The sequence below is a fragment of the Chlamydotis macqueenii genome, chromosome 3 (genome assembly GCF_036417535.1).
Source record: "Chlamydotis macqueenii isolate bChlMac1 chromosome 3, bChlMac1.mat, whole genome shotgun sequence".
Lineage (NCBI taxonomy): Eukaryota > Metazoa > Chordata > Aves > Otidiformes > Otididae > Chlamydotis > Chlamydotis macqueenii.
In genome coordinates this window covers 51,093,352-51,121,021 of record NC_141558.1, presented here as the reverse complement: position 1 = coordinate 51,121,021, position 27,670 = coordinate 51,093,352, and the positions used below count along the sequence as shown (strand labels likewise).

Genomic DNA, 27,670 nt, shown 5'->3' with positions numbered 1-27,670 from the left:
CAAGCCAGATACAGCAATATTAAGAGATTTCTGTAGACTTTAAATTAAGCTTTAGAATGGTTACAAGCATGTTGTACTGTTTTTAGCCTAAGTAAGGCCAAAAAGAGAAGGGAAGACTTTAAGGACATGACAGTTGGCAAGAAGTATAGAAACAGTTTTACATCTAGCAGCTAGAACAAATCACAGCCTACAGGTTCAGACTAGTTCAGATAACCACAGGGAACAAAATTAAACTATAGGTTACATCCTGTCTGTCCAGAGAGAGATGAGAAAGAAAGTGTAGCTGTTTTCGTGATTAATATTCATGTAGTTTTACACTGGTGATTAGTTTTTGAAAGACGCGTTTGAGGCAGTATTACTCTATTCATGCTAAACTTTCCACCTGCCTGTAACATCCAAGCTATTGGTCCTTTGCAACTTGAAACATGAAGCTTGAGTAGGCTTGGGCCACTCATTACTTTTCCTTAAGAACAATAAGGATTTCCAGTAGATGGATTGGATTCTTCTCTTTCAATTAGGTTTAAAAAAATTAGTCTTGATATGTATTTCTTATATATAATGCATTACTATTACTGTATTTGCTGCAATACATAGTTAATCTTTCCAGGAAAGTTTTTTTTTTAAATACTCATTTAGTATTACTTTATTCTCCTGGGTACTATAATTGATCTCCACAGGACCCTAGGTCATGTCACAGAGTCAGCACTATGGTTTCTCCAGAGCAAAAAGAGGATTAAGATACACTGAACTTCAGGTTTCTACTAAGAATTTCATTTAGCAAATTTTGTTTGCACATCAGTACCAGAAGCAATGTATTTGGAAAAAGAAGCCTATTTTGTTGGATAGTTTTAGCCATAAAACCTAATGAACTGGATTGCATGGAAGTACTTTTGTTCTCCCACAGGAAGCGGAAATACCAGCTGTGTCACAGAAGAGCTTTCTGCAAGTGACTGCTTTGCGTATCACACGTTCTTTACATCATTTGTGCAGCGTAGCTATGCTGTGGACCAGCCTTACCATGCTGAGTCAATAGCATCTCTACATTTCTCATCTCTTATTTTTAGTCCCAAAGTTCTTATATTCAACACACAGGCAAAAGCACCTCCTAATTGCCCTGTGGGCAATTATTTGCTCAAGAAATACGAAACTGCGCTTAAAGAAAACTGTAATTTTCAAGCCTGATGGGAGAGTACGTCATTACAGCATTTCCACATGACCAATTTTTCATTTAATTTTTCATTTGTGTTTTCATATCATTTCGCACATTTCACCCCATAACTCTGAATAATGTATTTGGGAAAAATAAAACACTTCTTATCACAGATTTTTAGCCATAAAAGGTAATGAACTGTACTGTGTGCAAATATTTCTGTTCTCCCGTAGGAAGACTTCATTTTAGGCCTCTGCCATGTCGCCTGTATTTGGGCTGTAGCAGAGACCCTGTTCCCCGGACAGGTTCACCCTCAAGACTACAGCGGGTTTCTGAGCACCTCACCGTGTTCACTGCTCCCGTACCGCCAAACGGGCCAGCAGACACCCTGATACTCCCTCAGCGGCCCTCAGCGCACACTTATTCCTACACCAACCCCTGAACCTCACAGCAGCAGCCGTGGCCACCACGATCCACACCCAAACGCCTCTCCCCCGGCTCAGCGGCCGCTGGGGCCCGCCGCTCCCCAAGGGAGCCCACACGCCCGCCACACTGCGGTTCGGGCACAACCCCTCCCAGCCCCTCTAATGGAATGTTCCACTCGCGACGGTTAGGTGGTGAGCGCCCGCAGCTAAACCAATGGATGGGACGTTCCACTGCGGGATGAAGGCGGGGGGAGGGAGGCTGCGCCGTTGGAAGAGCCCGTCCGCCGCAACGTCCTCCTGCCCCGCCGCGGCCGTTGAGGGGGCGTGGCTTCCGGGCGCCGAGTTCGAAAGCGGAGGCGGCGGCTGCCCGCCCAGCCATGACCCAGTCGGTGGTGGTGCAGGGTAAGGGGCCGTGGCGCCCGGAGCCCTTCCTGTTGCTATTTCTCCTCGCCCCCCTGCTTGACCGGTGTCTCTCCCCTTTGCAGTGGGCCAGTGCGGGAACCAGGTGGGCTGCCGGTTCTGGGACCTGGCGCTGCGGGAGCACGCCGCCGTCAACAAGGTAACGGCGCCGCTTCCCGCCTCGCCTCCGGCCGCTGCGGGCCTGAGGGAGGCGAGGCGGCGGGCGGGGCGAGCCTCCGGGTTCCGCACTCGCCCCTCGCCTCCTTCCGCGTTCTTTCCTGTGACTGCAAAGCGCTGTGTTTGTTTGGTTACAGTAAGGCCACTTCATTACAAACAAAAGTGCCCCCAGCTTTTTGTGCAGTTTAACTGCTCTTCTCTAATCCAGACCAGCTTTCTCAAGCCTTTCCACCTGGAAAAGCTCAGTGTGTCTCCCTACAGGCAGGCGTTGTCGAGTTTGAGGCAGTTTGTGAGAAGAGAGGGTTGTTCAGTGCAGGTTCTTTGCCACCGGCAGTAAAAAGGAAAAGAGCAGCCCCCCGAAGCCCCCAGCTTTGTGTTCCATGTTAGCGCATCCCGTGCAATGACTTACTGCGCAGTTGTGCTGATGAAAATGGCAGCGTAAAGAGGGCGTAGGATTGTGCCAAGTACCCTGAACAGAAATGCACACTCTTCTTGCCATGACTATAAAGATACCACCATTTCCTCATAAACACTGTATATTAACAGATAACAATGAGCAGTCCTTCTCAATCCTTCTGTTGAAGTAGCTGTAAAAAGACAGTGGATGAAGTTCAGATGCACATGGAAAGTCTCTTGGTTTTAGTGTTGTAGGGAACAGTGACTTCCAAATTCTACTTCATCAGGTCTTTAGTGTGGTAAGCAGTCTGTAAAAATAATAATGTTGAAGTATTTAAACTTGTCAGGTCTCTTTAACGTGATGGTAGGGTAAGTAATTTCCACGCCACCCCTCAGCAGGGAGTTTAGGAATCACTGATACAGTGTGGTGTGCTTTCCTTTCCACAGAACTTTGTGGACATTGGTGTCATGGGCACGGAGCCCGTGATGAACTGAGTGTTGTATCATTGATAAACTGAGTCAGCTAAAGAGCAGCTATTCAATTTAATAATTGCATTGGGATCTTCAGTAAAATCCAAAGTCTTTAGAAATTGAGGAAGAGTAGTTGTTTAATCTTCTGCTGAAAATAATTTCCTAGTTACATCCTCCTGTTAGGTTTTAATATCAAGCTGATACTTAGATGAAATGTTCATTTTAGTGCTGACTAGCGCTTGTTGGATTCAACATAGATATTCACTCTGTTTTGAGTCGCGAGGTTTGACAGGTGACCTACAGAGGTCCCTTCCAACTGAAATTATTCTATGAAAAAGCACTGAGAATTTCTGATATTACATGTCATCTTATGTTGTGTTGTTTCTTTTTAGAAAGGAATTTATGATGAAGCATTAAGCAGTTTCTTTAGGAACGTAGATACAAGGTAAGTCTTGTAAGCTCATAATCTGCTTGATAACAGCAGATCAACAATTCTAGCATCTTCTCTTAACCTAAGTTACAGTTTTCTTTGTTTCAGGTCGTATTTAGTTTGTGTTAGAAAAAGAGTTTGCTTTTTTGTATTCTCAAAATGCTGTCTGTAACTTTCAATTTTAACTATACTTACTTCAGTAGTTAAAGGTGTTAAAAGTGTTTGGGTTTGTTTTCCTTTCCTTCTGTCCTAAAAATGGACAGTCAGGATCTGATAGCTTTTGTTGTTGCAAATCATGATGGGACTGCAAGCCCTCTGAATACCAGCTTAGCAGCGTTTATTGAAGATTTGTAAGAGGAATTGTATATAAGGTAGTCAGAAAAGGTCATGTCAGTTTTTAAATCCCTTTTATCTGACTGATTTGTTACACAAAGAGTGCTGGCTGTGATTTTTTTTTTAAGTTAACCAATTCATACCTTAAGAGCATTCAGTCATCTCTTACCTGTCCAGTTACAAAAATCCTTGCCGTTTGCAAGAATAAAACAGCTGTGCACTTGGATATTGCTGTTGCATTTTAACTAATTAAAAAGCATTTGACGTGCCTCTGTTTCCTTCCATCATATGGCAAGGCTGCAGTACAACATGGAATTTTAACTAAAATGGCATTGAAATACTGATTGTTTTGTCTCAAATTTTAGCTCTTTGAAAGAACACTATCATTGCCATTCCTAGTAGGCCTTTTCTCTAATATCTTCTTTTTTTTACCAATAAAATTTGTTTGTAAACAGTGTGTGTGTTTCTGTATGTGGCAGATGAAACCACCAGATTTATAATTGACAGGTTGTCTACAATAGAAACATCTGTTTTCTCTCTCTAAAGAGGAAGGATTTACCTCACTAAATACTGTAGAAGTTTCAAGGAAGATCCCCCTACCTGTGAAACAGAAGAATGATTATTCAAATCTCATCTTTTCCAGGAGCTGTTCATTTTCTTGTTGAAACAATTATCGCTAGCCTTGAACCATAATTTAGTTAGGGAGAGTCATTTCAAACTGTTGCTCAGACTATGAGGTTTTGGCCTTTTGTTATTGTTGTGGGATTTGTTTTAGTTTTATCAGAAAGAACTAGTTCACCTCCCAGGTCATTGCAGGCGTAAAACCCTGTGTCATAAAAGTGACAAACTTCAGTCTTCTATGCTATGCCATACCACTGTTCAAAATAATTAATCCAGGTGGGTTATCCTGTCAGAAACAGCTATGAACAACACTCTGGCAGAACTAGACAGACTTTTTTTTCTGTTGTGGTTATTAAACTGTAGTATTGGAAATGGGGTTATGCATATATATGATTTTATATGCAGAAATGCATGTCTTCAGCCTAGGGGATTCTAGGGAATGCAGGGATTTTCTTCAGCAATTGAGTCAAAGTGACTGGAAGTATGGGCTGGCATGAAAGACCAGAAAGACAGTGGTCTTTAGTAAGAGAAAAAAGTGTTGATTTCAGGTTTTTTTTTTTCCTCTTTGAGTTTTGTTAGTCCCTGAACTTCTCTAGCTGGATTTCTTGGTGCTATAGTGGATTCATAGAGGGAGTCGTGTAGGCTAGAGGAATTCCACGAGTGCTGGAGGCTACTGTGAGCCGTTCAGCTAGTGAGAAGTGCCTGGAGAGCTACTTTGAGTGAGAGGGTGAAAGATCCTTGAGGAATCCCGTGGAGCCCCATACTCTCTTCCTCTCAGTCCTGATGGGACTGAGCATGGTCAGAACATTTGGTGCTGTAGCGAATTTCAACTGATGTTTTTTTAGAATATTATTGTGATTGAATGTAGAATAGTCTAAAAGATACTTTAAATTTAGGCTTGACTGGCCTCCAAATTAGGTAAATAATTGAGGGGAAAATTAGATCAATCTTCCAGTATCCCTGATGTGTTCCCTATGTTGAATATAGTTTGGCCAGACTGGTGTATCTCATCCTTTGAGTGCAGAAGCACCAGCATTCATTGTGGAAACAATGTGATTGTAGACAATGCGTTGTCCCCGGGGTTGGCTCAGTATAACTGGTCCTGGTAAAAAAGGACAATTAAGCTATGTCAGCCCAGCATGATTTTTGAACTGGTAAGTCTTCATGGCAAAGTAAGTCAAGCACGGTCCTGTGCTGGTGCAGTTATACAGCTTTCACACCTTGAGCAGTAGGACAGTACTGTACTACTACTTTTTCTCCCAAAGAGTGGTCAGGCACTGGAATGGCCTGCCCAGGGAGGTGGTGGAGTCGCTGTCCCTGGCAGTGTTCAAGAGGCGGCTTGATGAGGAGCTACAGGATATGGTTTAGTACCTGTGGCAGCAATGGTAGTGGGAAGACGGTTGGACTAGATGATCTTATAGGTCCCATCCAGCCATGTGATTCTATGATTCTGTACCCCTAAATGGTAAAAGATAATCCTTTCAAGTTTTGGCAATGCTTGTAGAATTACCACAGAGTAGAGGCTGAACCTGAGAGTAAACTTCTGATGCTTCGTTTTTCAGCTTCCTGAAATCGTGCTTAGGATATTTCTGATTGAGATCATGTCCTGTAATTGCATTACTTCAGGGAATTATGAGGTCTTTTTTAGCAGCATGTTCAGGCCATTTCTGTTTGTTTACGTTGTAAGGGTCCTCTGAACGTGAAAGATTAAGCAGGAAATTTTGTTCTAGTATATATTGCTTTGTTTTCTATTACAATTTTGAGCTTGGGTTTTTTTATTTTTCGTTTTCAGAAGTGGTGGTGATGGACCTGATATTTACAAAGGAAAAATCTGCTCTTTAAAAGCACGCGTAAGGCAATCTATAAAGATCATTCTTTTTGTATTGCGTATTTACATCCAGTTGTAAAGGAATTTTCATGAGGTCCTTATGATTGCATGTTTTAAAATACAACTTTGAATAGTAGAATTTCTAATAGTAACTTTTATGGTTTGGTGGAGTAATGCTGTTTCCTGCCAGTCTTGTTGAGTAATTTAAATAATAACTTTAATAAAATTATTGCAGATATTACCAACCACATTTTTGTTTGAATTTTCTAAGGAGTGCGGGTTTTTTGAGCCACTTTACGTGATTAAGAAGCAAAAAAAAACTTGAACATAGAAATGTTTTAATTTCTTTATTTCTAAGTATTGGGGCAAAATATTATAAAACTTTTATGAAAATTGCATTATCTGAAACACTATCTTACTGAACAACTTCTAGCAAATCAGCCAACTAAAAGAAAAAGTTTATCTGGAGCACAGTAGAAACAACATACCTTTTATTCTGTAAATAATTGTGTATTTCTTTGTGTGATTATTCTGAAGGGTGTTTTGCTTACTGACTGAGTTTTAATTCTTTCCTTTCTCAAAGGCGCTGTTGATTGACATGGAGGAGGGTGTGGTAAACGAAATTCTGCAGGGACCATTGAGGGATGTGTTTGATAGCAAGCAGCTTATCACAGATGTTTCTGGTTCAGGAAACAACTGGTGAGAACCTCTTCAGAAAGCATTTCTTAGCAACTAATTAGATGGCATTTGAAAAGGGAAATGATAACAGTAGCTTTCTGGTTTGTTCTGCCCCTGGAGAGCTGCAGTATATTACCAGTAAACTTTGGAATCACTGTTGCCTGCAGGAGGACTTTGAAAAGCCTTTACGGAAGGATAATTCTGCTGATATATCATTTTGTCTATTTTTTTTCTTCCTCTTTTTTAAATTTTCTTTTTCAAAAGACCGTGCATTTTATTTTTGTTTCTTTGGTATTCAGCTGGTTCCATTGTTTAGTCAAAGCTGTAACATAGTTTGAGACTGCAGCTAGTGTGGAAATGAGATATATGATAAATGCACTTCTGATTTCTAAGCGCCAGAGTCTATCTTTGTGCACATAAACTACATTACCAAAAAGAGAAATTCAGACAAAGATTGATTGACATAATTAATTCCAAATTTTCACTGAGACCTTAATGCACCTCTAATAATAGTATGCTACAGACTGGAAAGCAAATCACCAGCAAATGTACTGAAAGAGAGTGCAATATGGGGAATAAAGCGTCCTGTAATTCACCATCTAGCAGACAAGTGTGTTGAAAATTAGCTATTTGAGAGGTTTTATTACTGTTAGCAACTGGCTCACATAGTACTCAAAGGAAGATCGGTACATGTATTACATAGCGATATCCTTATTGTTAAGGAATGTATAACTTTCATTTTATAATTACAATTTGATCATTCAACATGGGAGTTTATTTCCTTATTGGTACAAAATAATAGTGCATACTCCAAAGCTGGGAACATAGTGCCTCTTGCATCCTCAAAATTAAAACCATATCCTGACTCTCATGTTCACATGATATAGTCACAGCTTAGGAACTCTCACAAATTAGATGTGGCACCCAGCTCGGGACTTTGAACTATAACATGTCAGTAGGTGGAGTTAAAATAAAAAATGGAAAGATTTATTGTTGGATTTTTTTTTTTTTAAAGTACTTTTCATGTCCTCAGGGCTGTAGGTCATAAACTATATGGCTCTCAGTACCGGGAAAACATTGTGGAAAAGCTGAGGAAAACTGCAGAACATTGTGACTGTTTGCAGTGTTTTTTTATAATTCATTCTATGGGAGGTGGTAAGTAATTTTTTTAATGACTAGTATGATTTTATCAGTCACAGATGAAAAAGAAAAACCTGGATCTTGAAAAGAAGATCAATGTAATAATCTACGTCATTCAGAATGCAGAATAAAAAATTAAACAGTCCAATTAAGTGGACCTGTAATAATTTGTTTTGTTAGAGCACTGAGGAGCCCTAATAATGAACTAAGATAAGTGCGACTCAGCACAGAAATACAGCTAAAATTTTAAATGCAAGGCCGTGGGTGGATCGAGACGAGGTACCAGATACAAGGAAACACTGAGGTCTTACGGATCAGAAGAAGGGACAGTGGCCTCAGAGCACTAACATTGTTGTAATTAAGTTATTTTTAATCATGGTGAAAGAGTTTTCCAAAAGCCTTTGAAGGAGACTTCTGATGTTGCTTAACTTTAGAAAAACTTTGTTTTTCTGTTTTCCTTCCACACAATTCTCTTGAATCCAGTCTGGCTGCTTTATTAATAAATCAGAAGGGAAAATCCCCTGCAGTGATGATTTTGTCATTACTGTGTTGCCGCTAAGCCTTTCTCCCTCAGAAACGTGGAGGGAGCATGTATTATAACTGGTTATGATGTGGAAAAAGACACAGAAAATAGCTTTAAATATGAAGCAAGAGTTTTGTCAAGGGCCTTTTTTGTGGCCATTTGCTTAATTTGAGAGACCCTGCAGATATTGTTTCTATTATTGCAGAAAATTCCTGTCGTGTTCATAGATGAAATTGCTGCTGAGAATGTTAACTGTCCAAGTCAGAAAACCCACAGTTCAGTTCTCTGATTTGAACTCGGTGCTATGTGCTTAGTGCTAATGAGGAAAAAAAAGTGTGCTGGGGGGAAAGGGGTTGTTCTGTTTTGACTGGAGAACAAGAAAACTTTATAAAGAAACCTCAAAAGGAAAGTAAGTAAGTGTTTGTTTGAGGCAGTTCAATGTTTCTAAACAAATGTATTATTTCAAAATTCAAATTAAAGATTTTAAAATAAGAAATAAAAATACTAGGTCAGAAAAATGTTTGTTACGTAATAGGACTTTTCAGTTTGCAGAAATTTTTGAGATTGTATACTTCATCCTATCTGGTATACCATGAGAAATACTTTTATCACTTCATTATTTTTCTGTCTGGGAAAAACCTTCCAGCTTTACTTTACATCTGAGTAGCCTCCACTGTCAGCCAAATGATTCAGAAAATGTTCATTAATATATATAATTGAAAAGTTGTATGTTTCCAATAGATGAGACTTAAAGCTTAAGATAACATGGGGAACCTTTTATCTTCTCTCATTCTGTCTTCATTCATAATTAGGGACAGGATCTGGTCTTGGAACTTTTGTGCTAAATTTGCTTGAGGATGAATTCCCAGAAGTATATAGATTTGTTACTTCAGTTTATCCCTCTGGTGAAGATGATGTTATTACTTCTCCATATAACAGTGTTCTGGCTATGAAGGAGCTTAATGAACATGCAGACTGTGTGCTACCCATAGAGAATGAAGTAAGAAATAATATTCCATTTCTGTCAATTTCTTTTTTATTAGGCTGCACATAGGAAGTGTTTCTTCCTTCTGTGTATTGATTTGAGTGCCAAGTATTTAAAACTGTAATTTCATTTTTTAAAGTAATAATTGAACTCCTAAGTCGCTTGCAGGCTTTTGAAATTAGTATGAGTATCACTAAAAAGTTACTCTGCATCTTCAAAATAGTCTAGAATCAATTTTTTTCACATCTATTTCAAGGTAAACAGTGAAAAGCTTCTATTTACTGAAGCTGAGAGTCTTACATTATTTTAGCAATCAAATTGTGCATAGTATTAGTAGAGTCCTGCAAGGGAAATGGTTAACCACTCCCAAATTCCAACAGATTTGACTTTACTGATTGGTGATTTGGGCATCATAGGCACAACTGACTACACAAACCACTACACTCATTTGAATCTAACTTTAGCGACTCTCTTGCTGTTTGCTTATGGAAAAAAGCAAGAGAAAGTGAAATAACATTGTGAGAATATATTTTTCTCTCACAGGAATTATAAGAATGTAAAATGTAATTTTAGAAGATGAGGATTTTGAATAGTTGAATAAAATTCAAATTTCTGAATCAAGCTGTGTACATGTTTGTGACATGTAAGGAACAGACTTTTGGGAACACTTTGGTCAATTGGAATTGGTTAAAAGTTGGGCTTCCATGTATCAAAGGTATAGTCTTTGAACTAACAGTGCCACGTCTCAGCTTTTTCTTTACGATTAAGTGAAATGAAAAATTGGGGTACTGAGTTTGAGACCTCTGTGCTCAAGACTTCTTGTATGTTTGGTTTTGTTTTTTTTTTTTTTTTCCTCTGTCACAGTCTCTGTTTGGTATAGTTAATAAAATTCATCAGATGATCAGTTCTGGGAAGCTAGGGTCAACTGTGAAGCAAAACAGCCTGGTAACATCAAGTGCAGGCAGCGCAAAAACTGTACAAGAGAAGCCATTTGACGCAATGAATAATATCGTAGCCAACTTGCTGCTAAACCTGACGAGGTAAAGTTACAGATTATTCCTCTGTAAAAGAAATACTGCTAGAGGTGAGGTGTGCTGCCAATATGCAGGCCTGCATCAACTCAAAGAATATTAATTGTTTTCCATTTAATGAGTCTCTTCTTTTTAAAAATTAGTTACTAAATGTTAAAATATTTGAAAGTATTCAGATTGCAGTGGTGGTGTGCCAGCCGTGATAGTCCTAGAACTGAAGTAAGAAAAGGTTTATAGGCAGAAGGCTATCGTCTTCCATTAATGCTCAGTGGAGCCCAGGGAGGTTTGCCTTTCTGTGCCAATTGTGTTGTTTTATAAATATCGTCAGACCATTGTTGCTCCTAAACTGTCTATTGCTGTAAGAAACTGCTGGTGTAATATACTTCTGGAGTACTGGCCTGCTTTGCTTGGAAACAGCTTGTCAGGAATGCAAAGTCACACATGTTTTGTTATAGCCTGTTTATTAAAACAGCTATGTACACATACTGAAAACCAGTGCTAAAGATGGGAAACATCATTCTTAATGATTAATTGTTCTATAATGAGAAGTGCAAGGAATTAAGATATAGCTCTGTTACTGCCAAGTGTGAAAGCTTAGTAATTCTAACGAACAGTTTCTTGAAGGCTGTGTTGTTTTACTGTTTTATTGTAGGGAACGATTGAAAAATAGATTTAATTAGTGTTTACCTTATAAAAGTAATTTACTTAGTTTATAACGGTTTTATAACAGTTCATTAATTTTTCAGCTCTGCTAGGTTTGAAGGTTCCCTTAACATGGATCTTAATGAAATCAGCATGAATTTGGTTCCATTTCCTCGACTTCATTACTTGGTTTCCAGCTTGACTCCTCTGTACACATTGGCTGATGTTAATGTACCTTCTAGAAGGTAAGAAAAAATTATTGTGGAAGCTTTGAGATTGAAGCTTAATTTCTGATTCTTCCATAGTTTTCGTTTTAATAATTCCATTCTATAGCAAAACTAATGGTAGAAGTTCTGAAAGTTTTAAGTCTGACACATTTTCAAATTTGTCCTGCTGATTTTAAGAAAATCCATTCTCCCTTTTCTCTGTAATGGTTGAGCAAGTAAACTTGAAATATATTTTTGTTATCTCTGCTGGGAAATGTTTCTATTGGAAAATGTATTACTTAAATGATTGATAGAACCCACTCCACAAGTTCTTTTGGGTGATAGTTTGCAGCTGACTCACAAAATGCTGTAAAGACAAACAAGGAATTAAATTAGACTTCTTGGGAAGTAATGGCATCTTCAGTCTGGAGATGCAGTGAGCCTATTATGCAGCTTATTGTAACAATAAGCTAATGCTTGTCAGATTTTGTGAGATGATTTATCCCATTGACATGGCAGAAAAATAACAAGTTAAAATAGATTTCACTGGTTTTAGTGAGTTAAATTCAGACAGCAAAAGGACCAAATAGTGATAGAGGCAGCTAAGGGTAAGCGATGAAAGTGTATAAAGTGGAGAAGAGGGCAGAACCACCCCTTTTCTATGCAAGTTGTGACCTTTAGCTGGGAAACCATACCCTGAGGAGACAGAGTGCTGGAGGGAAGGTAGCAGGCTATGGGGAGATGCTCAGTCAATCATGTTTCAGAATGAGGTGGGAACAGTAGCATTTTCTTCTCCTTTATTTAGTTATTTTTTAATAGGCAGATTGTGGCAGAGGTGATTTAAAAAAAAATTAGAGATGATAGATGCAGAGAGTTTGGAACAAATTGAAAGAATAGCTTAGATATTATGGGTCCATAGAGACCTCCTCAAGACACCATCTTTGATATCCCACAGTACCAGTGGAACTTGATTAAGGAGGTGAAGAGAGGAAGAACCTAATCTCCTGTGTCATCTTTTAAAGCAGTCATACATGATAAAGTTCTAATAATTACAGTCTGTCTTTTCCTAAATCATTAATCAAAATTAATAGTTACATAATTCATGGATCTTTTTAAATAGTAAAGTGTGACAGACAGATAATCAGTTCTGTAAGGGTCTGCAGCCCTTTGGTACTCCTTGTCAGATCCTTCACAAGCAGTGAGATTGCTCAAATTGTCGTATAACCATAACCCCAAGTATTTAAGTCCTTTTACTATTTTAATACTTTGCAACTGTTGACCTAAAATTTCCTTAATAAAGATCTCTTAGTCTGTCCACTTTTCTGAATTCAGACTCAACAGTGGGTTGTAACATGAGGGAGAAGAGCGGGAAAAATGGATCAGGTCTGTTTTTAAAAACTTCTGATGCCGATGTATGTACCTAGAAAGGTTTGAATCTTTTTCCTGTCATTCGTGGTCCCAGGTTAAATGTACCTTTATTTCCAGAATTTTAGGAACTTTTAAACCCTGAAGGTGGGCATTCTGAAGAACTTTTGTAGCCTTCTTTAATAAGAGTAGATAACTGTTTTCTTTCTGCCTAGGTTGGATCAGATGTTTTCAGATGCTTTTAGCAGAGATCATCAACTAATTCAAGCGGACCCGAAGCATAGCCTCTACCTCGCCTGTGCACTTCTTGTTCGAGGCAATGTGCAGGTTTCAGACCTTCGCAGAAATATTGAAAGGTTTGTAATTTCACACCAAGTAGTCATGTTATTGTTACTGAAACTGTTGTCGGTTGTCCAGAGCACTCTCACTTTTCATCTGAAGAATTTCAATACTTAGAAATATTTTTCTTAATTTCAGAAGGGAAGAAACTAATTTACTTAATGAGTTAGAATAAGTCACAGCGTTCTTGGATTTCCAAATAAAGGGAGCTGACTAGATGTCCCTGTACTGCTCCTCCCATTTTCAAAAATGCAAAAGAAAGCAAAGCCCAACCTTCCAGAAGTGTCCTGCCAGTAAGGGATATGGGAGGAATAGGGTTCTGTAGTAGAAGTTTGATTTTTCTGAACAGAAGCATGCTCTCTTTCATGGTTACTCTTGTGTAGATATGGAATCATCCTTATTTTAACAATTCTGTATTGTTAGCACTGTTTCCTACCTTTTACCCTATTGACCTATATAGTTATAACAGGAAAGGCAGGCAAGCTTCACATACAGGATGGATTTTACAGGCAGACGGGAAAATTTCTGAGAATCACAAACATTTTACTTGCTTCTAAACTATAGGTATAGTGATTGTCCCTGCACAGTATTAATCTGTCCCTGTCCTCAATCTCAGAGGGTTTGCAGTCCATGTTATAGAAATAGGTGCTTGTAACTTTATTTTTCAAACCCTGCTAAATTAAGTTAACAGAACAAAATTGGTGTTTGCAGTTTAAATTTAAAATAGACACACAGTTTCAGTCTGAACTCTAAAATGTCTTATTAAAAATGCTAGTTATAACTGTCTGTCTTAGTCCTGAAAGCTTCAATGTTAACCTTTTAAGACTGTTTGTTAGCTGAGAAAATGTAGGCTTTGTGTTCTTTACTTTCCCTAGATAACTGTACATTTTTGTATCCCAGGTTGAAGCCTTCCCTGCACTTTGTCTCCTGGAATCAAGAGGGCTGGAAAACTGGTTTGTGTTCAGTACCTCCTGTGGGCCATTCCCATTCCCTTCTGGCTTTAGCAAACAACACCTGTGTGAAACCAACTTTTATTGAACTTAAAGACAGATTTATGAAGCTCTACAAGAAAAAGGTACAACTCTGTCATCATTTTAACATCCACAGCTACTAATCATTAGCATCTTGCATTACTGGGAAACAAGCTTTAGTAGTACAAAGGGACTGCTTAAAAGTGGCAGCCCAAAATTTTAAATCTGTGTTACCTGTCAAGGAATTCTAACAGCTGCTTCTTATTAACCTGTATCTACCAGGCAATATACTTATTTTCTTCAGCAATGAGGCAGCATCTGACAGATTTGCCTACCAGTTTGTGGTGGGTTGACCTTGGCTGGCTGCCAAATGCCCACCAAGCTGCTCTCTCACTTCCCCTCCTCAGCAGGACAGGAGGAGAAAGTGAGGTGAAAAGCTCATGGGTCAAGATAAGGACAGGGAGATCATTTGCCAATTACCGTCATGGATAAAACAGACTTGATTTGGGGAATACTAATTTAATTTATAGCCAATTAATAAGAGTAGAATAGCAAGAAATAAAATCAAAACTAAAACCACCCTCACCCAACTCCCTTCACACGCTCAATTTCAGGCCTTACTCTTCTACCTCTTCCTCACCTCGAGCAGCGCAGGGAGATGGGGAACAAGAGTTGTGATCAGTCCATAATGCTTCATCTCTGGCACCCTTCCTCCTTATGCTTTTCCCCTGCTCCAGCATGAGGTTCCTCCCACAGGGTACAGTCCTTTGGGAAGAGACTGCTCCAGCATGGATCCCCCATGGGGGTCACAGGTCCTGCCGGCAAACCTGCTCCAGCGTGAACTCCTCTCCATGACCTGCAGTTCCTTCCAGGAGCCTCCTCCTGCATGGATTCTCCATTGGCCATATAGCTTCCTTCAGGGCACATCCACCTGCTGCAGCATGGGGTCTTCCACGGGCTGCAGGTGGATCTCTGCTCCATTGTGGTCTTCCATGGGCTGCAGGAGGACAGACTGCTTCACCATGGGCTGCACCACAGGCTTCATGGGAATCTCTGCTCCAGCACCTGGAGCACTTCCTTCTCTCCCTGGTGCCTGCAGGGCTGTTTCTCTTGCATTTTTCTCACTCTTCTCTCCCACAGCTGTTACACAGCATTTTTTACCCCTTCTTAAATACGTTATCACAGAGGCACTACCAACATCACTAATGGGCTTAGCTTTGGCCAGCGGCAGGTCCATCTTGGAGCTGGCTGCCACTGGCTCTGTCCAACATGGGGGCACCTCCTGGTGTCTTCTCGCAAAAGCCATCCCTGCAGCACCTCCCCACCCACCCCACCCCAGTCTTGCCACATAAACCCAATACACAGTTTGGTCAGGTGTACCCAGGAAGACAGAGGATGAAAAGATGGATGTCTAAGAAATGACTACTATGAACTGTGATTCCACAGGGGATTGTTACTAAAGTTGCCAAGTGTTTAAGCAAGGGAAGTCATGATACAAGTCTTTAAATCTACTTTCTGCAGTGCTTGCGCTCCCCTCTTCAGAGCAGGCTGAGTGACACTGAGCCATGGGAATTAGGTGCCAAGAAAAAGAGTAACACTGAACATTTTATTCTCATAGGCTCACCTTCACCATTACCTGCATATAGACGGGATGGAGCAAAGCTGTTTTTCTGAAGCCATATCCTCTTTGTCTGACCTAATAGAAGAGTACAATGAACTGGATGCCACAAAAGGTGGGCCTAGGACAGATCCATCAAGACTGAAGATAGCTGTTTAAAGGAAGAAGAACTGATTTAAAACAAAAAAAAATCCCCCAAGCAGCCAGCCACTTCAGTTAATCAGAATGAATTGCAGCGTGCCTAGCTATTGTCGTTCCAAAGTGAGACTGGGACAACGGGTTCCTCAGCTCTCTGAGAGGTGACGTGTTACGTGACAGGCCCAGCCTGTAAGGAAGATTTGAAGGCACCTAATTATGGCAGATATCAGTAAGACCAGTCAGCGTAACTGTGGAGTAAATTGACACACCATACGCTGGAAAGAGAGGAAAGAGAAATTGTAGCAGCCAGGAAATGTAGTTCTTTTATCAGACTTTCAGCTTACGGTAAACTAAAGGCAGGCCTTGCTTTGAAGAAGGATCACTGTTGCTAGATTTGTTTTTTGACAAAAGAAAAGCCCACATAGTCTTTTCAAAGCAGAAAGCAAGCCTCTAATGAAGAGCTTCCTCTTAAACTTTGCAGGATAGTAGTAATTTCAGAATGCTCTAAGCTGTGTTCGTAGATTTAATATTTTTGCTTCCATGTTGTACTTAGCTGTAATAGAGCATTTTGAGTTGATGAACCAATTGCCAGTGAAAATTGGCAATATCAGAAAATTCAACAAAACCCATTTTGTTTCAAGTATGACACTTGAAGTATTAATTAACATTATTTTAATGATTCATATTAATGAATGCTGAGTTGCACTTGATAATGAGATAATACGATATACCTCTGAGCAAAACATGCACTTATAATGATGGTATAATGACTGGAGAACAAAGTTTATAGGCTGAAGAGAGTGCAAGTAAAATAGATGTTTTAATATTTATAAGTATCAGAGTAAGTAGAGTTTTATATTACAGTAAGAACTTTTACAAAATACAATGTACAGCTATTTCCAGTTGCTTCCCAGCCTTGGCTGTCTTAGAACAGCAAGGCTAGTGAACTGTTACAAATCCGAATGGATCAATACAATGATTTCTTAAAGCTTGAAGTCCTCCAGCAGAGTTGGAGTGGGTGTATAAGTAAGCACAATTTTCATTGTGTTAGTCCAGAAGTATTCAATAAAACCTTGTGATAACATTTGTTGAGAGCATTTTTTTAAGAAAGCATTCTAAAATAGTAATCTCCTTTAAATTTTGCAGTTCTTTTATCTGCAAATGCCCATTTATTTGCTCCTTCACAAGTGCATTGTTTATATTCACAGCACTAGAGAAAGATTACCTGCTGCAAAAAGCAATCTGAGCTTAAAATTCAGTTCTTTAGGTTGAAACAGCATTGATGTGTTTTACCCTTGCACATACATAGTGGAAAATGTTAATTTGAGAATCAAGAATGATAGCTGAAGAATTACAGGGTATTTTTTTTTTTCTAATAGGTTAGTCAGAGCATCTGTGAATTTATATGCATTTGTCTTTGTGAGCAACAACTTGTTACATTGGAGTACGAAGCTGTCTTGCTGTGTCTTTTTTAATTACCAGATGTTCTCATTTTGACAGTATTAGTGTTATATACATCCTTCTAAAGAATATATTTCCACAATTAAGTTTAAAAAGATGCACTCTTACTTGCATTTTCCAGGTGCCATTTAAGAAAGTGAATATTCACATATGTAGTTTCACTATAAACATTCCTGTAGCAGGGGGTGACACTAACTCTTGAGGGTGTGAATGGGCTGTTGCACACGCCGTATGTTACAGTCAATGGTGTAACGTGTCATAAAACTTTAAGTTCAGAAAATAGATCTCCTGGAGCAGTGCAAATCCTCTGGCATACGCACGATGTTATCCACATCATCTTCCACTTAAAGAAGCCTTCATTGGGACACTCAAACTGTACAGTTATCATCTTGGACTTATTAGGTATGCAGCACCTCTTGTCCAAGCACACCCCACAGAAAGTTAGTTTGTAGCTTTGAGTAGTTGAGCATCCAGAAAAAACTAGCTTCTCTGCTGTAGGAAGCTGGAATGTTGGTTGGCATGTTTTTCCTTTTGGAATCTTCAATATAAAAACAAAGAAAAGCCAGAGTTTTTACATATTAAAAATAGAACATGTAAGAAAAAATGGCAACATTTACATAAAAATATCTTTAAAATTACTCCTTCTGAAAGCTGTCTTATTTTTCTTTATCCATCAACAAACAGAAAATATTTTCTGAGTGACAGAGCACCAGGACAGCACTAGCAGCACTTATATTTCAGGACATTATATTGTTTTGTTTGAAATTACACATCTGTAGTTTCCTATTGAAACCTGAAGACTGAAGGCAGAAGAGAGTTATTTTAAAACCCTTAAAAAACATAGTAAGTCATTTTACCTTAGTAGTTGCTAATACATCAATTTTTCTATTACTTCAAATATTTTCATTTTCTATTAGGAGGTAATTTTATATTCGAAAATACCTTTATTGTCTTCAGTGTATTGGTCAGACAAGGCTGGATGAAGCATAATCTCTTTTCTTTTTTCATTTCACATTTTCTGTTCTCGTTGGTCACTCTGCTGGACATGCCTATGCCACAGGTCCTGGAACAGGGCGTCCAGGGAGTCGCCTGTACTAGGCACTTTTTCTTCAAAACCAGCGGTAAGCTTCTGTAAGCTAAGACAGCAATGTATTATTTATGCAGCACAACAGCCCCAAAATGATTAATTGAAAATAAAAGGATAAGCATTTAATTTCTGTTCATGAAGGTGCTTTTGTAGGTAAATCTAAAAATGAGGCATAAACAAAATTATACAAGAGCAGGCTGAGCTGCTGTTAAGCTTTACTGACACTGGATACTCGGATCCAAGGAAGGACCATGAAATTGCATGTGTTCTATGACCCTCTAATTTAATGTGATGGAAATGTTATGTGGAAAGAGTTACTTGTGGAATTTTTATGAAATGTCCAGAATGAAAGAGGCGTTGAAAATTATTTAAAGCCAAGCATAGCTTGAAAAGGGGTGCTGAAAACATTCATGTTGGTTTCTTTGTAGATATTGCGAAGGCTTTAGGTCTTGTATTGAGGAGTAATTCTCCAGTCACTTCTAGATATCACCAAAAAACCTATTTTCTGATGGATTGCGGCTGGATTAGGTGGAGTACACGTTAAAAAAAAAAAAGAAACAAGATTGCAGTGCAAAAGTTCATGGTGAAACACTGCAAAAAAAAAAACCTGACTATGTGGGATCTGTGCACCTAGGTAAGAGCACGGGCAGAATCACAAGGATACCTGGAAAGCAGACAGTGATTTAAAGATCTCATTGCAGCAAGCAGATTAAAAGCCTGTCACAGATATGCAGCAGATAAAGGGAAGTTAGATGGTCGTTTATACTTTTTTATAAGTATGACCTAGGTACATCCCTATGTATCTGAATTAGGTAAATCAAATTGACAAGGAAAGCCAGAAAACAAAGCAAGAGCAGTAAAGTGAAACTTAGCACTTGTTACCCACACTAACAGAAAAAAAGACTTTTCAAAATAGATATTAGCCCATGGAGAATTCATGTACAAGCTGACATGTTACTTCTGCTGTGCTGGGAAAGGAAAGGGGGAGGAACTTCCTTTGAAATAAAAAATTCAAGGTGCTTTTCTTCAGAGGGTTTGTATCACCTGAGGAATAGCATCCTTCAGCACGTACAGCCACCACAGGGATGGGCTGTTGGGTCCCTGAGCCAAGTCAAACAGGAAGTGTGCTTCGCAAGCCAGGTATCTTTTTCTCGAGGTTATAGGTATTTTATCATAACTTTGAAGTAAAGATAAGCTGTTTTTTTTATTTTTGCTAACTTGCATAGCCACTGTTAACGTCTTCAGATTTTGTAAGCAAGTCTGTTTATCTGCAGATTGACTTATGTGCATCTACTTATTTACTCAGCAGTCTTTTATGAAGGTTTTCTGATAAGCTTTGCAATCCTTTTAGTTTTATTTTATTGATCCATAATGATGATTCGGGCCATAATTTCCCCATGATTCCAGCTGCCACCAAATAAATGGCTCAGCTTTCTGGCACCCAAATCAGTTGTAATGAAGATGGGTTTCACCATGGAAACTTCCTCATGCACAGGGAAGGAGACAGGACGAGTGCAGGCAACTGTGGCCAGGGAAAGGCCAGGATAGCTGCTGCTGGCAATGGTGCCTCCTTAAAGTGAGAAAGAGAACTACAGTGTTAGCAGCAGAGCAAGAACGGGGTTAAAGGGAGTATCAACTGACCCTGGCAGAACTGCATGGATAAGCTCATGTATGCTTTTGATCAGACTGAATAGAGGAGAAACCGAGGGGAGCGTTGTCCCTGTAGTGACATGAAATTTTGTGAATTCAGGAAAGGCACTAAGGCAACTTTTATCATTTTCTGCTTTCTGTTGAAATAAGAGGCCTGCAGCATGCTACTGATGTATGTGAAAACCAAGACTCCCTATCACCACAAAGCAGGAGAAAGTGAGACAGCTCCCAGGCTGCGAAACGGCTGTCCACCAGCAGCCCTAATTGGTCTGATCTGATGAGTAGTAAACCTCTTCAGAAAGATGGGCTGAAGGCAGCTTTGGCCAATTCGCTGGTGATAGAAGCCAAAAGGCTTTTTCGCTTTTCTGGTTCAGAGAAAAGAGTCTGTGACCTCAGAGTAAGAGGGGTAATTGGGACAGACCAGTCACCCTGGCAAAGGCCTTCAGTGAGAACTGAGAAATTGCCAGCGTGCTGCCTGCCTGGCTGCTGGAGCCAGGGACACTAAATGCAGCAAGGCTCATGTATAGAAAAGTTTACCAGTGTAGCCAGGCACACCTGACATCAGTCTGTAGTTTGTTGATTGAAGCTGCTTGTGCTGTCCCAGGCCACAGGTGGATTGTCCGGGCTTCTTTCTGCCCTTGACCCTGGCGCAGGGACTTGCTGCTACTCTTGGTGTGAATACAGGTGTACATCCAATTGCACCACTGACACACAGGCACTTATAAAGTGGGTTAGGCTGGAAGGTCTGCCCGTTAAGATAATAAACTCCATTGAGCTCACATCCTACAGCTACCAGATCTGCAAATGGTAAACAACAGTTACTAACACAGGAGGAGCACGTGGTTCCTGCTTACAGAGCTAAAATGCAATCAGCCTTTACTGCAGCCGCAGCTTGGAGTTGTTCCCAGACCAAGCACTTTTTTTTTTTTTTTTTTTTAAATTTATGCTTGGTGATAACTACAACCACCTAACTTTAAATCAATCATCAACATGTCTGCGAACAATAGGCTTGTGCACAATGAACTGGTTTCGCTAATGCATATGCAGGTAAGTTTAAAGACAGTCCCAGCCCTACTCTCAGATTTTATGACCGAGCAGAGGACTAAATTAGGATAAATTGCCTAGCACAGAGCTGTGCAACAATAGCAAGCAGAGTTTTCCTCCAAAGCCATTCACCTGCGTGGTCCCACCCACCTGGATTTCAAGAAGGTAACATGAAAGAACAACTTACATGCACACACGCCTGTTTCATACCTAGGCTCGTCCTCCGAGTAGTCACAGTAGAGGCCTTTGTGGGGATCACAGATGTCTGCTTCATTGCAGGTTTCTCCTGACTGCTTGGCACAGACCTTGCAGCAGCCACAACCGTCCTTCACCAAGCTTACCCCAGGGGTGCAGGTTGGCATAGGTGGGCATCTGCACGGCCAGTGACAAATCTCCTTGCGCTGCTGGACTTCACCAGTTTCTGAAGGTTTTTCTCCAGGCTTCACTGGTGGGCTGTGAAAAAACTTACACACAGTGGGATATTCTGAGAGCTGAATGCATTCCGTGTAGCTGAGGTTACATAAAATGAAGTTGAGATGGAAAAAAACTTTGGGGCTGCATGAAGACACAACATTTCTTATCTCACAGGATCCAAAAAGTGAAAGACTGTGAGGCTTACATAGGAAACAGAGGAGCAATTTCACCAGTTGCTGTCATGCACTGAGGTGTTGTTCCACCAGTGAGCCTGGCCTACCACTTATATGAAACACAATTCATTGATCTTTCCTTTGCCTTCAGAAGAACAAAACTTCTAGTAGAGCTAAAGTATATTAAAAAAAAACCCCTATTTTAAAGTAGACAGTGGATTTATTTTAAATATTTCTTCCCACAAACCTCGTATCAAATTACGCAGCTTTGGATTCCTCACACGTTTGATAGCCAGCCACTGCCCTGTGTGCCACTTCTGATGGCAAAAGCCTTTGGAAATCGTAAACCTCTTTCGAGTGTTACTTTTGCTCCAAAATTTGAGCAGCTGTTTGGGAAGGAGCATTACAGTATTTACAAATTCTCCTGTGCTAGACACAAAAATTGAATCCTAATAAGTGAGGCTGGTAGTTGCACTGAGCTTAATACATTTTCTAAGAATGTATCTATTTGCATGAAGCGATCATCAAACCCAGCCAGGGCTTACACGGCAAAGATGTATCTCTAAAAGAGATTTGTATCAGCAGTAGGAAGTAAAGATCTAGACAGAATTTACTCTTTTCCATTTCCACTCTTTTTACATTCTGTCTCAGAATTCATGTCTTTTTTTTATTCATTTCCTTTTTTTTTTTTATTAAGAAAAGGAAGCCCTAAGTAATTCTTCATGGGTTTATTTTTCCGAGGCAAGGGGGAAGATTAAGTCAGCACAGAGTGTGTGTGAAAGGATCTATTTGAGACAGCTATATTCTATCTGCTTTTTTTAAGAACTGCATCTAAAATGTAACAGTTAAGATCTTAGCATTAAATCTTTCCATGCTGCTGATTTCAGCAGAAATGCAGATCGTGATATAGTTATTCATCGCGGATGACTGGATCCATAGTTAAGTGGGGGCACGCACAGCGCTTGGCCACCAGCACAATGTAAGGTTTGGGAGCTGCTCTCACCAAGCAGCTCTGACTGCCGGAAGAGAAAGAGGGAAAGACAAGATCCAGCCCCTCATCAGGTGCCAATATCACCATCGAGCTTGCAGAAAAAAAAAAAAATTATATATATAGCCTATATTTTTTCTGGGCACATGAAGCCCCACCTGTCAGTCTCCTTCTGTTCCTCCAAACTCCAGGGCTCTGCTGACACAGAAACCATCTCCAGCAGAGACGCTGAGGGAAAGCTGGGGAAAGGATCATTTGTCTGGGTTTCCTTCCAGCTCAGCTTTCAAACTGGAAGTGTCTGCAGAATTGAGCATTTCATATGTCATATCCCATGGAAGCTCTCGCAGCATAATTGAGCTGGCCTAATTGCATGCAGCAGTAAATGACCTTTTAAAAGGCTTTTTTCTACCATTAATTTCCATTTTTCATGGTCATTTACAACTATACTTACGATATCTTAATCCACAGCTACTAATGAAGCTCCAAAGTAGCAGCTTTCAAGTTCCTTTGACTGAACGATTTTTAAGATACATATTAATTCACAGAGGCCATTCATATAATAAACGAATATTAAACAACATAATGTGGTATTCCATGCAGCATACAGAAGACACTTTCCTAAATGTGTTATTTTGTTAATCATTTACTGGTAAAGGATTTATTCTAATCCTTTTTATCTAAATGCAGCAATAATATAGAAACAACTAACGGAACTATAATTTTTTTTAGGCAGCTATACTTTCCTATAAAACATAACGTTAATTTGACAAACATGTTCAATGGAGTGTAAAGCCTCTTAAAGGCTTCTTCTGGAAACAAGACACAATACACAAAAATGTATAGGTGTTCCTATACATTTAGCAGCATTCAAGGCTGTATCACTGCTTTAGGAAACACTTTCTTGCTGCTTTTTTTCTTTTTAAGCAGAGCATTATTATTAGGAATTTGGCCATGTGCCAGCTATATGAGGTTATGCGGCTTCAATCAGCTACCGCGTTTCAAAATGGGTATGTGGGGCAGGAAACAATCTGTGTGCTTCGGCCAGTACGTTTAATTCATAGTACAAATTAAAATATGCTTTAAACCTACAGAATTCTACCTAAATGAGTGATCTTTCTCTCCTTTTTTAGGAAAAGATGTCAACCGAAAGGTGTGAGACTACAAAGTTTCCCAGTAAGAAAAACACCATCAGGGAAATAGCTGACAGTTTTAACTGTGGAATTACTGAGAAACTTGGTCCACCTGAAAAATCTTCAAAAATCTATCAAGTTACAATTAAAATTTAAAGTTTGTTTGTAAAGTTTACAGGCCAAATAGTTTTCTAATTCCTGCTTCCCGAAGTTTCTATACCAAAGCTATCCACCTCACACAAGCCCACTGCATACTTTTCCTGATCCTATGGGCAGATCAGAAAATGAGACCATTGTGTAGGAACCCTTCATGTGTTGCTGTTTGTTTTCTTATTTTTAAAGATTGAACAAGGTCTGCATGGCATAAATAAACAAATACCAATAGTAGGCAATGTATTATTGCTAATGTTCGGTTATCTTAGTCCAGAGTCCGGCTTTAAATACGCAGAAAGTTAGCAGAGGGAGACAGTCATTTGAAAATTCTCCATTTGACATTCATCTTGATCGTAAAGGAAAAATAAGCTGTGTACATGTAAAGTGGATTTTCAAAATTAAGTAAATAAATAATGAAATTGGCCTTTGACACAAATACCTTCAGCAAAAGCTATGACTTAAAATTTTCTCCTAAGAGACAAAGCAGAACACAGCCCAGGTGCCGTTCTCATTTGTAAAACTAGCCTGAAGTCAGACTATGGTGTATATCTACATATATATATACACACACACACATGGAATATGAGCATGGACAAGATGTTTACTTTCTTACTGCATCAGATAACCATTTCTGCTTATATTTAAAAAAAAAACAAGTTGATTGGCAATTTAAGCTTCCCTAGCTTTTTTTTTTTTCACCAAATCATATTAGTGTACAGGTTAGAGAGAAAAAAAACCACCAAAATCAGGACTGATGCAGTAAATCAGCGGCAAATGAAATTTACTCAGGAGTAGGGAATGGCTCCTTATTCTTTATAAGGAATTTGCTTCTCTGAAATTTATTTTGTCATTAAGCAAATAAAAACTTTAAACCAGAACAGGATGAGGAAGGGAGAAATCTTTTTCTTCTTGCTAATGAACTTACCTGTTGTGTACAAGGGATGATGAAGATGGTGGGAAAAAGGAGCCACCGCATGTTCCTGCACATTCAGAAGTGAAACTGGGAGATGGGGAACAGGCTGAGCTGTGTCAGAGGAAGCACTGAACACAAAGCTCTCCTCTGTCTCCCTTGCCAACTCTACTTTCCCCAGCACATGCACGAACACATACACGCATTCACACTTTAAATTCTCCACTTCATACAGAACCAGCTTCACACTGAAATTTCCAACTGATCTTCTTTTCCCTGCCCAGCACTGGAATACAGATTTTCACACCCTGCTTGATCCCGTCCAGCTGCTTCAGTAGATTCTGCCGGACTTAACAGAGGCTGGGTGGGGTGACATCTGATTCTTAAAATCTTGCTGCTGGAAATGTAGTGTTATTTTTAACTTGTCTTCAGGTCCGTATTACAGGAATTTCTGAAATCTGAAGGGCAGAGCCCCAAATACCTGTATTTTTTGAGACAGAGAAAGCAGAGTTTCTCAAAATTTGCAATATTGTGCCTAGCAGAATCATAGCGTAAGACTTAAACACCGTCAGTACGTGCTCTCTAAATAGGGAAAGAGATGCTATACAGTGTGCCATAACGCTAGTACATATTCTGCACCACTACTTTCCATGGAATCCTAATGGAGAAACCCAAACTATAATGTACTTTTCCTTTAAGTGTGCACCTTGTCTTACTGCCATGCCACCCCGCTTAAACACAAGACCATTCATATCTTGACATTTCCTCCTCACTAATACTATCGAGGTGACGTGCTTGATTTTTAGGCTAAGAAGTGAGGATCTCCAGGATAAGACAAAAGCTCCACCCCTGCAACAGTGGTGTTGGTGGTGCCCTGGTGAATGCTTCCCCTTTGCACTTGTCCTCACTCAGTCGCCTCCTGTAAAGACCAAGAGTTCCTAGAGATGGCTGCCAAAGCCCGCGCTCACGCAGCAGCTGTGTGTGAACAGAGGTGGGAGCATCGAATCAAATCCAGACCGAGCAATTCTGTTTTGCTCCTCGACTCGGAGCACCACATGCCCTCTGCAGTTAAAAATGAATTTTGAACTGCCTTTCAAATTCTTGAGCTGTAAATCACTGAAAAACTGCTCTTCTTCAGCACATCCACTTTGTCACAATCTTCAACCTAAAGTCCAAACAATACCTAGGCACCAAGTGGATGCTGCAGATCAACTGCAATTTCAGTGACATTACACCCAGTACGTGACAGTGCAGTGCAGGTCTGACTCAAGCCTTGTGTTTCCTATTAAAAGCTTATGAACATAGCACCTACGTTTCTCAAAAATCCCTTCTGTATACTTTCAAAACACAGCCTGTTTCACAGGATCAGAGGAGAGCTGAGGCTGGAAGAGACCCAGGAGATCTCTAGTCCAACCAGTGCTCAAGTAGGGTCAGCTCTGAGATCAGACCAGGTTACTCAGGGCTCTGTCTATTTGGGTCTGGAAAACCTCCAAGGGTGGAGACTGCCAAACCTCTCCTGGCAGCCTTTTGGAGTGGTGATAATAAGCAATGCAGGCTGTCCAAGGACAGGTACTGTTTTCTCCTGCAGATCCAGAGATATTCCTTTCCCGGTCCAGCCTGGAAGAAGTGAGGAAGGTCAGAGGACTAGGACACCCATTCTCTTCCCTGCAAGGGCGCACACAGCATTCATTTGAAATGTGTTGTTCCTCTTTGCATCACAGAAATAAAACATATGGCCAGTGCAGGGCTGGGAATGCTCTGTGCGAGCCAGCAAAGACAGATCTGTTGTGGATAATGGTCCCCAGTCTTGGGAAACAGGAGAGAGATGTTCCTGTAGGATTATCCACTTCTTCTATATGGTGTATTCTGTTGGAATTCACCTGGAGAGCATGATATCTTCAAGATCAGAGAGGAAGACTTTGAAACTGGGGTTTGAGTATAATTAAGCTGATTGATAGAAAATGTTGCATTTGGGAGGGGTGGGAGGAAGGTTCCTCCTCAAGGAAGACGTTTTGGTGGTGCAACACATTAAAATGCGATTTTATGGTTGCTCACATGTGTGCAAAGCAACCGGTGTGCTTCTTCAGCTTGGGAAGGGCCTGCTGCTAGGAGCAGCACTCCTTGTGCTTGACTTAGTATTTATTAGAGTCCGTGTCTCTGCTAGTATTGGCTCTGATTTAAATAAATGGAGGCTCTTTTCCTCTCCTGCAGATCCTTAGTGATCCCTCACAACTTAAAAATTAATGCTGTTAATGCCATGTCCAGACTCAGCAATAGTTTGTCTGTATGCATCCTTCTTGCCAAATCTCCCTTGCAGATTTGATTACATAAAGCATCATTCATTTCCTGAACCAAACCTGCTCTGTTATCTGGTGCCATCCTAATACTACCCTGATGGGAAATGTAATTTGGTTGTATATTCAGTGACCTCTACATACTATACACTTTTTTTTTGGTGCCAAAAAAAATCATATTCCTGCCTGAAACATGCCATGTAAATCCATTGTCTTAAGAGGTGGAAAAGCATGGGATATAAACCCATAAATGAATACAACCATGCATTCTAACAGTATACCCTGTCTTAGACAAAATGCCAGAAGTATTAATTATCAATATTTGTTACGGGCCAGGATTTTCAATACTCTCTACTGGGCTTGGTGGTTATTGGGACAAAATCCAGCAAAGCCAGGGTTGGGTTAGGTCATTCCTAATAATGTAGTGTCAGTCCCAGACACACGCCAGAGCTACAGGGTCACCTTTTGGCAGGAAGGTTTTAACACGTTGTCCTGTTTTG

The 27,670-nt window shown here is 39.9% G+C and overlaps 2 protein-coding genes across 2 annotated transcripts; one reads left to right on the top strand and one right to left on the bottom strand.

Moving 5' to 3' along the window:
* Window positions 1-1,952: 1,952 nt before the first annotated feature.
* Window positions 1,953-17,145, top strand: TUBE1 (tubulin epsilon 1). Its single transcript, XM_086743340.1, has 12 exons — window positions 1,953-1,977; window positions 2,061-2,134; window positions 3,411-3,463; window positions 6,195-6,252; window positions 6,814-6,929; window positions 7,942-8,063; window positions 9,384-9,571; window positions 10,421-10,596; window positions 11,334-11,474; window positions 13,016-13,156; window positions 14,040-14,214; window positions 15,729-17,145. The coding sequence occupies exons 1-12, from the start codon at window positions 1,953-1,955 to the stop codon at window positions 15,885-15,887; spliced, it is 1,428 nt and encodes a 475-aa protein (XP_086599466.1). The 3' UTR covers window positions 15,888-17,145.
* Window positions 17,146-17,340: 195 nt separating this feature from the next.
* CCN6 (cellular communication network factor 6) lies at window positions 17,341-24,954 on the bottom strand. The gene is made up of 5 exons (XM_010118152.2): window positions 24,892-24,954; window positions 21,296-21,572; window positions 20,620-20,862; window positions 18,270-18,463; window positions 17,341-17,865 (listed from the first exon to the last, which is right to left on the bottom strand). Exons 1-5 carry the CDS (start codon window positions 24,952-24,954, stop codon window positions 17,584-17,586), a joined length of 1,059 nt encoding a protein of 352 aa, XP_010116454.2. The 3' UTR covers window positions 17,341-17,583.
* Between the last annotated feature and the right edge of the window lie 2,716 nt (window positions 24,955-27,670).